General features: G+C 51.6%; 1 protein-coding gene across 1 annotated transcript; it reads left to right on the top strand.

Annotated features, from left to right (window-relative positions):
* Nucleotides 1–261: 261 nt before the first annotated feature.
* D7B24_004389 (uncharacterized protein) lies at nt 262–1,299 on the top strand (the record flags this gene model as incomplete). The annotated part of the gene is made up of 1 exon (XM_028638560.1): nt 262–1,299. The coding sequence occupies one exon, from the start codon at nt 262–264 to the stop codon at nt 1,297–1,299; it is 1,038 nt and encodes a 345-aa protein (XP_028490265.1).
* Nucleotides 1,300–8,853: the final 7,554 nt, after the last annotated feature.

The following is an 8,853-nucleotide window of genomic DNA, read 5'->3' as shown; positions in this document are numbered from 1 at the left end:
TGCATCCGCAGCCAGGATTCTTGACGGCCAACCTTTCATTTTGACGTCTCGCGGGTCCAATCAATCAAGAACCGGGCTCAAGGAGGACAGCTATGGCGGCGAGATCTCAGCTCACGTGCCAGAACTTTGTTACATCCCGAGGTCCCATGCCGTTCATGGGTACTTAAAGCCCCTGGTCTCCCTCCTCTCTTGCCGTCGCCTCTCTTCTTTCTTCTCAATCTTCTGCCTTCATCTCCCCTCCCATCCACTCTCAAAGCAAGCATGGCAATTCTTAAGTCTTTTCGAGTGATCTCTCCCATCTCTGCCCCACCTTCGACAGAAATCATCTACATCAGCGACGACAGCGACAGTGACGACGATGACGCTGGTCACAGCAGCGATGAGTGCGAGTTCGAGGACGTTTTTCGACGTAGTGTTGACAGGCGCGGCGAGCACAAAGCCAGCGACAAGGAATTCGGCGATGCCGAGATCGGATACGAAGAAAGAAGTAACAATGAGAATGAGGATGTCAAAATCGACTCCGAACAAAGTGATCGCCCCTTCTCACCTGGAAATGCGGTCGATTGCGGGACGAATGATGAATGCGACGTCACTGAAACCGTCCTGCTCAACGAGCCTTGTGATGAGGAAGTGGTTGACCGGAACCTCAACGACACCCGAGTACAAGCAGACGAAGAGCTCAAACCCGTTGATGCGAGCACGGACAATGAGGCCATCAGCATCAATCTGAACAACAATCTTGGAACTCATCATGCCGGCGATACTATCACAGTCCCTGACTACGACAGAGAAGACGTTATCGCCGAGATTGCTGCACTTCGCGAACAACTTACTAGACTTGAGGCTCGGATTGATTCGAAGACTGTCGCATTGCCAGGCATGAGCCCACCAAGAAAACGCAAGCGGATCGCCTCGACAGTTTCCTATTTGAAGAAGCCGAAGATCGCCCACTCAGTCAATATCTCGGCAACTAGAGTCTGCTTGCAGTCGGATAGTGGTTCGGAAAGCCGGGTATACTCTTGGCAACGTGGGCGCGGCGGCCGCTGTTGGGTCAGGGACGAAGGGGCGGGGAGAAGGGACGAGGAGGACGGAGAATATCTGCTGTGTTTTGGCTCTAACATATCCATTGACGTTCGAGTGAACGCTGATTGGCTGCCAATCACAGTGCGTTTGAACGTACAAAAGAACGTGTTTGAGGGTTTTGAGAGTATAGGCGGACGGAGGCTTGAAGTAAAGGATACAGTGATGATACAGCTCATGCGTGATGGCCGTGGTGAGCATTTTGGTATGGTCTCATAGTTGCGAATATCGAACTGTCACTTAGAACGCCTGTGGCAGTGTAGACTTACCATCACATACGGTTCTCATGCGCTATGTAAGACACTTAGCTGTGCTGTGGGTGGCAGGACAACAGGCAGGTTCCGTTCAATCCTGTGAGCTTGACTTCATCCGTGATCACGGATTTCCGAATGGCAGGTACTATGGCCTGAAGAGTTGAATGTTGTTGATAAAAGAGTAGCGGCGGTACTAGAGGAACAAATAAGGCTATGGCGGCATCGGACCGGAAGCTTACCGCTCCATCCAAAAAACGCTACTGCCTCACTCGCCAGACGAGTCAGAGAGAACAGAGGTAGAGGGTTCCTTGGATCAGGTTCCGCATGCCACCTTTCAGCCTGTCGATGGATTTGGTATGAGCTGCCAGAGATTCTTGCTTGTCCTTGGTCTGACTTCGACGTATGGCTTTGGTCGGTGGCGTGACTCGTCTTGGCATTTTGATGAGAGGACACGGTATTCTCAGTATTTTCATAGCCCTTCCAAATATTAAGACCAGCCTGTTGTGGAATTTCCTCAGTGCTGACACGGCTTGGGAGAGGTTTGTTGGTGCGGGGAGCAGCGGATGGCGCAGCGGACGTCGGATTATTGCACCGCGTTATTGGCTGGTCTCTACCCTTGAGATGGGACAGTCCACACCAACAACAAATGTCCTTGGCCTCGTGGCAAGCTGTTCAGCCTCTGTCTTGCCATGACTAGGTTCGCTTCAGTGTTCTGTAGCGGTATGATGTAGGAGTAGAGCTGTATATAGTTGAGGTTTTCGGGCCCTAACAAAATGACCGAGGTTCTCGGACGTTAACCTCCCGATAAGTGCCCCGATGCGGTAAGTAGCCAGGGCGGGGCAACCCGCTGCGAATATAATTGCGACCTACCCGCAGTCAGCATGGATACATGAAGTATAGATTACGCTGGGAACTGTACTTGAACTCTAGTTTTCAATGGTCGCATTCTTTTTTTCGTTTGCGGCAAGCCAGGCAGCCTTTTCGAGTACGGTGGCTGTAATTACGCTATGGTACATTACCATCAGAATGCTGAGAATGCATGCGGACCCTGCGGAGCTATAAGGCTCATAGCTCGACAAAGGATTGGTTAGGCCCGCTGGGCCTGAGCTCTGCAATGTCGGAGACGGTGGCCTAGGAGGAGAAGCCACTTCAAGCTTAGGACTGGGACAGCGACAACCACTTGCGCTAGATCCGATGCCGGAGACTCCTCCTTCCGAAGTCACAGGCCCTTTGGTACCTGTGTACCTTTCTCTCATAGTAGTTAGAGCAGTCGAGGGCCTTGATGCACCGCCGAAACCAGGAGCAAGAGAGTTCTTGAAGTTATTTTCGAAAGGGTACCGCATGTTGTTGCCAGACGGGCACGGAAATATTTCTGGCGGTAATGATGGAGCCGCACTTGTTTCAACGTGCGCTGCGATAGTCCCGGATGGTGGTGTTGCGGATCACGGTACTCAGGCCTGATCTGGTCTTCTCACAGAGTGCCTAGGGCTACGAGCTGTACCCGCCTCCACTGACATGAAATCAGATGCGACGGCTATTTTCCAGGATACTACATCGAAAATACGTGGATTGGGTGAGAGCATGGGGTCTGCATCGCCTGCGATCAGCAGTGAACCAAAAAGTTAGCCGCGCCCCGATCAGAAGAAGGCCGACTAATATAAGTAGGTACTTTTCCCCTCCTTATTGTTTGAGATAGGGACAATGAAAAAATATCATCAGAAAAAGACTATGTGCCTTACTTACCGGTTGACCAATGTTTTGGGCTCGGGCCTCGACAGGTTTCTTCGAAGTTGTGATACGGTAGTCGAGGGCGAGTTTTGGCAATTAGAAAGCCCTCGTCCCCTGACCTCTTGTATCTCGGCATTTTTGGCAGCGCTTTCCCCTCTCATGGCATCTGGATTCGGCTTCTGTCCGGCAATGGCAGAATTGATTAGGTCCATCGCATACCTCGTCCTGGTAAATTCGCGTGCATGAGGCTTTGTGACAGCCTCGGCCTTTTTCAACCGATTTTGGACTATGAGATGGGGCATATGATCGATAACCGTTGTCTAATTGTGATCAGCGCGTATATGGATGCGCGTAGCTACGGCACCTACCCACAGATGAATCTGTTGAGACTGTAGACCCATCGTCACGACCCCTCTTTGCTTTCATCCTGTCTTCCACTGTGGCTGGAAATTTTGATGCAGCATTGTCACCAGAGATAGGAGTATCGTCGGCACCGTACTTGCTGAATACTCGTATCTTGCTAGCAAGGCGCCACGAGCAAAAACCCAAAGACAAAAGCTAAATGTTATCCCCACGTCGCGCTAGATACTCGCCATCCTGGAACCATAGCACTGAGAATTTTTGTTTCGTGACCTGAGGACCACCGTCTTCATATCCCTCCTTCCACCCACGAATTTGGTTCCGCCCGCTCCTCTACACACAGGGATATACCCACTTGCTAGGCCCGTGTCGGCGAGAGAGTCAGTCAGTCCTACCACTTTGGAGTCACCAAGAGGTAGCACAAGGATAGCGTACCAAGCAGATCGCTTGGAAGCTGACTGAGAGCTCCATAGTCCAAGGTGCAATCTGGGCACGACGGGGTCGGCAATGCCTTTAAGAGAGCCCTTCTGTGCACTGTCCTGAGGCTCGGCGTCAGGAAGGCTTGCGCACTGTTGGGCCGACAGACCCCCTAGTCGTAACGTTCTTGTCCTCCCCTGTAGGGTGGCGTAGTGTTGTTGTGTCGGCCCTAGTGTACGCCATCCTTGCTGAGGTGTCAACGTCATTGACGCAAGGCTAGGTCCTCATTCATGACGGCGAGTAGCGAGGATGAAGCATCAGAAGAATGGCGACGTCGACTGTTGCCGTGTCGTGTCGATCGGCGGACATCCGTGCCACCGGTGCGCGGCTGTTCGGATTGCGGTCGGCAGCTTGTAACATCATTGTTGCGAGACTCGACAACTGCAGCTTCTCCCTGGATTGCCGGTTCTTGCCTCGGTTTGCATCGCAGCGCCTTGTCTCGCCCAAAAAAGCGTTTTCTTTCACCATCGCAATCCACCGTTCCTTGGGAATCTGTCCTGGGCCGTGCCAACCCTACTGACGAAAGCCCGGTTCAGCCCAAGAGATCTGATACCTGTGCTATCTGAAGGAGGCAAGACAGCTTGAAGCTTCGAAACCGATATTGGCCGATATTCAAACGGCGTCCCAGAAGCAGGGGCTTCACCACTGGTAAAGTCAGCAGTACGGAGATTTGCTAGGGTGTGTTAAACTAGCATGATATATGACTCCCAGCCCGAAAGGGATCGAGCGGGAATGTACTCATAATCTGCAATATCTGGCGCTAATACACTGTCGTCTAAGCTGGTTGACAGGGGGAGCAAAGAGCAGTCCGGAACGGAGTCACCAGCAATTATCTGCTGCGAGGCTGTGAAACCAATCGACTCGGCGGGGTCTGAGGGTCCAATACGATTTGAGGATAACGTCTTCCCAGCAATTATTGCCAGCAATGCTACGTCAGCCTTGGCTTGAGCAAAGTAAACTAGCATGGTCAGATCAATAGCAAAACGGCGCAAGACGCTCCGATGTTCAATCTGCGATAATATGTTCTCCGCAGGCGTCGTCTGTAGAATAGCTGCGGGGGTTGTGGTAGATCTGTGATTCCGTCAGTTTGGTCACCACACCGGGAGACCTCCCACGGCATACAGCGAAGTCGCACAGAAGGCTCATCAGGTGGGCTGTCGGCTGCCAATTCATTACATCTTCTTTTCACAAATCCGGTCCACTTCAATACGCGGAGGGAACAAGCTGATCCGCACTCAATCATTGCTTTGCCTCTGATCCTCACTCACTAGCATCGAACCAAGCAAGACCCTGCAAAGAAAGCTCATTGAAATGCAGACATGCTCAGAGCCAGTTTGGGCGCTCACAGTGGTTAGTTAAAAAGCCAGGTCATTAGCATGCCACTCTACACGATGCCGGCGCACTCGGACACTCAGGCGCGAGGCAACAGATGAAACATGTGTACCGGACTAGGAACTATCCCAGACGCAAGTAAAAGGACCAAAACAGCGACGCTGAACGGTGGCGTTGCTATTCCTTCTTCCTTATCATGAAGCCTCAATCTTTCACGACCCGCATCCCAGATCAGTGTGCGGATATCATCGAAATCACGAGAGCCTCCAAAGTTGAAGGCCATGCGTAGACCAGACAAAAGACAACCACGGAACATCGCATTCATCTAGCTTTGACTACGTGCTGCACTTGGTAATAAGAGTTGGAATCGATGGGTCTCATTGGATACCAATACAACTGATTCAGTCGCTCTAGCTCGCTGAGCTTGGACGGTGGTGCGGACGAAAGAACGAAAAGCCGCTGCAGCGAGCGGCAAGTTTCACTTGTATGCTTCTAGTCTTGACTAGAAGTTTTAGTACTCTTTGACCTTTTAAATCGGCGGTGGGTAAATAGTTGTATTCAGGATCTTCCATCCGCGCCGGCAGCTCCCATCTGAATTGCCCTTCTTCTATTCTTTTGCCGGCTCGGAGACATTCCTTTAGCCACTCGTGACTGACGATGTGGACGCTTTTCCAATCTCTGTGGGAAATGTACGTCGCAAAGCCTTCTTCATTAGAGAGTTCACTCTGCGAAGTCACTATGTGCAGGAGTTCCGGCTTGTTATACTCAAAAATACATTCGCTGTGAGGCTCTTCGATACGCGGTTTGATGGTACAGAAACCGGTCCACTTAGATGGCTCTAGATACTTGCTTGTGAAGGGATTAGAGCATCCAATCAAAGCGTGAAAGCGTTTCATGGCTTTAGTTTGAGTCGGGGTTTCGTACGCCTGTTCAACGAAGGACAAGCCACAACTGGTGACGAGGCCGATGAGGTCCTCAGTAAACACTTTTTGGGAGGATGTCTCGCCCATTGGAATTCAATTCCGGAGTTGCGAATGTCAACAGCGTTTCTGCTCCGTCCTGGCTTTGGGCATGCATGGTGAATCTAACCAGAATCGCACCTTGACTACGAGTAAAGGGTCACCGAGCGCAAAGCTGTGAAATATTTAGAACCCAGGTTTGAGCGGAACCGAGGTTATTTCCACATTTCTATGACGAACCATCATTCGATTCAGCATAAGTGGTGGCTCTGTTTCCGATTGGGGCGCCTCGACGAAGGATGTGGTGCATTCGCAAACAGACTCCACAGCGGAAAGTCAACTAGGGATTCAGTACTGAGACTGAGCCTTTCCCGGCGCTCGTACTCGTTCACAGAAATCTACCTGACCGCTCTAGCGCTGGAGTGCTCTGACGCTGGAGTGCGTATTACCGCTACAGGATAGTTTGCTTGCGATGAAAGTCCATACCCCTTCCAGCCTAGCGAATACTAGATATCATGCTCCATAATAAAAAAAAGTTAAACAAAAAGAAAGAAAAAACTGCACGGGTTTGTGGAGGAAAGTCTCACTCCTCGTCAAGATGCGAAAACCTCATGGGGTGATGGTTTTCATCTTCAGCCTCTGTGTAATACAAACCTCTTATCGCGTGTCCATTTCTCGTTGTGGCTAGCCCATCTCGTCGTACGTACCATTCAGGTGATTTGACAAATGTCGGCTCGGAAGCCGTCAGAAGCTGCACATCCACCTCTCAAGTGGGAGATTCTGGTCAAATCTAGTCCCTACTTGCCCCGAGATAAGCAAGACGCCGTCTTTGTCGTTATACTGAAACCGGGCAGGGCAGAAGGGTGTGGCTTAGCGATAAGGTGATAAGGAGTGGCTGATCAGGGGAACGGACATTAGGTAGACTCGTGGCGAGGATCTCAGAGGAGCAGATCATCAATCCTACACCACACATTCAAGCACCTATCTTTTTCTCAAGTGACTGTGTGAATTGCCCTGATCAGAGAGGGCCCTCACCGGCCCTATTTCAATACTAGTTGCGATGCGTTGCTGCTACTGGTATTAATCTCAGCCCCTTAGCACTGGTCCTGGCTTGCAATCCTCCCTGCTTCCGGTCGAGTTCCACCGCTCTTGTACCGCCCTGCGTCAGTTTCGCGTTTCGGGAGCGATTTAGACGAATGGTTGTTCCGGAAATGTTGTTGGGCTTGTTCAAGCCGTGGAAACCCGTTGTCTTGCTGGCTGCGAGAGCATCCAGGCTCTGAACAGATGTACCGACTCCGAGCAAACCCACCCTCTCCATGGAGTTCACGGAGGTGTCGTGCTAGGTTTTTCTTTGTGCCAATGGTTTTCAGACAATAAAGACAAGAAGATGGCCCATCAGTGCCACAAGCGACGTTATCAAGGTCGTCGATCCTAAGAAAGTTCCAAGTCTGAGCGAAGGATAGGGATTTCAAAACGGGGTGAGACGAACATTTGATGCGTACGAGAGTCTGAGGCTGCATGGGATACCAGTAAGGACTGACCGGCAGTAGTTGATACCGGTGATGGCAAAGAGCTTCTGCTTCCCTCGTCTGACTCTTGAGATCGGCGCATCGAATCGCTAAGTGGTCGATCAGGGGCCGGCGGGTATGGGATTACAGGAGCCAAGGATGGCCCGTTGCTCAAGGAATGCGGCCGTTGAGCATCTTGACGAAAAGCTTTCGAGCTGTAAGGAAGCGGCTGCGGACTTTGCCAGTACATAGTTCTCCCCAGCGGTTCTCCAACAGACTTGAAGGGATGAAGGTTAATGGCTATCAAGCTGTTGGAGGACGCTGGTTCAAATATACACTCCATGTTCGCTTTCTTGCACCTCGTACATGCATCTTTGCTCCCAGACTGGGGCCCTTCACAACGAATCTAATTTCAAGTTAAAGAAGCCGTGTAGAAAAAGGGGCCAGGCGTCGAGCGGCCGTATAGAATGGACTGACCTTCCTCCTACGACAACGTTTGCAGGCAACCGTCGTCCGCTTATCCCGAGGTATCGCCACGACGCTAGAGAGAGTAAAGCATGGAGGATCGTCTGACGCGTCCAGCAGAGCAGAGTCGTGATCAGGCCTGTGGGATCCTTGATCAGACTGCGCTGGGTGACCCATAGGGCCTGGAGTTGAGTATGGTAAAGGATACTGGCGTGTAGAGATAGCCGTTGGCAGAAACTCCAAGTTATAGTTGGCTTGGGGCTCTCCAGAGGCGTCTTTAAGTTGGCCGCCTCGAAGAGCACGTCCAAGATGATTGCCATCCTCTTTGGGTGAGTGATCTCTTTGGTCTGGGGACCGGTCGTGTCGTTCTGTATTCTCACCTCTTGAATCATCGTTCAGGATCGCCGCTATCCTATAGCTGCGACGTGGGCAGGCCGCAACAGGCCTCAGGGAGTTTTTGCCGTCATTTATTTGACTTCCTTGACTGTTGCCATCTAGTAAAGACCTGGAGCTGTTCGCGTTGGGGCTCGGATGCGTAGTCATTGACATCAAGCCTTCGGTCACCTCGGCACTCAGAGGTCGGGGCCGCGAGGACAGTGATGAGCCCAAGATACCGTTCACTCGTCGACGTTGCGCACGCGGAGAGCATGACCGGTCCCACCAATCTGGCCCGGGTCGCTTGCGCTTTAA

The sequence above is a fragment of the Verticillium nonalfalfae genome, assembly GCF_003724135.2.
Source record: "Verticillium nonalfalfae strain VnAa140/NRRL 66861 chromosome Unknown scaffold_242, whole genome shotgun sequence".
In the NCBI taxonomy this organism is placed as follows: Eukaryota; Fungi; Ascomycota; class Sordariomycetes; order Glomerellales; family Plectosphaerellaceae; genus Verticillium; species Verticillium nonalfalfae.
Note: the sequence above shows the minus strand (reverse complement) of the source record. Positions and strands in the feature narration are given on the sequence as shown.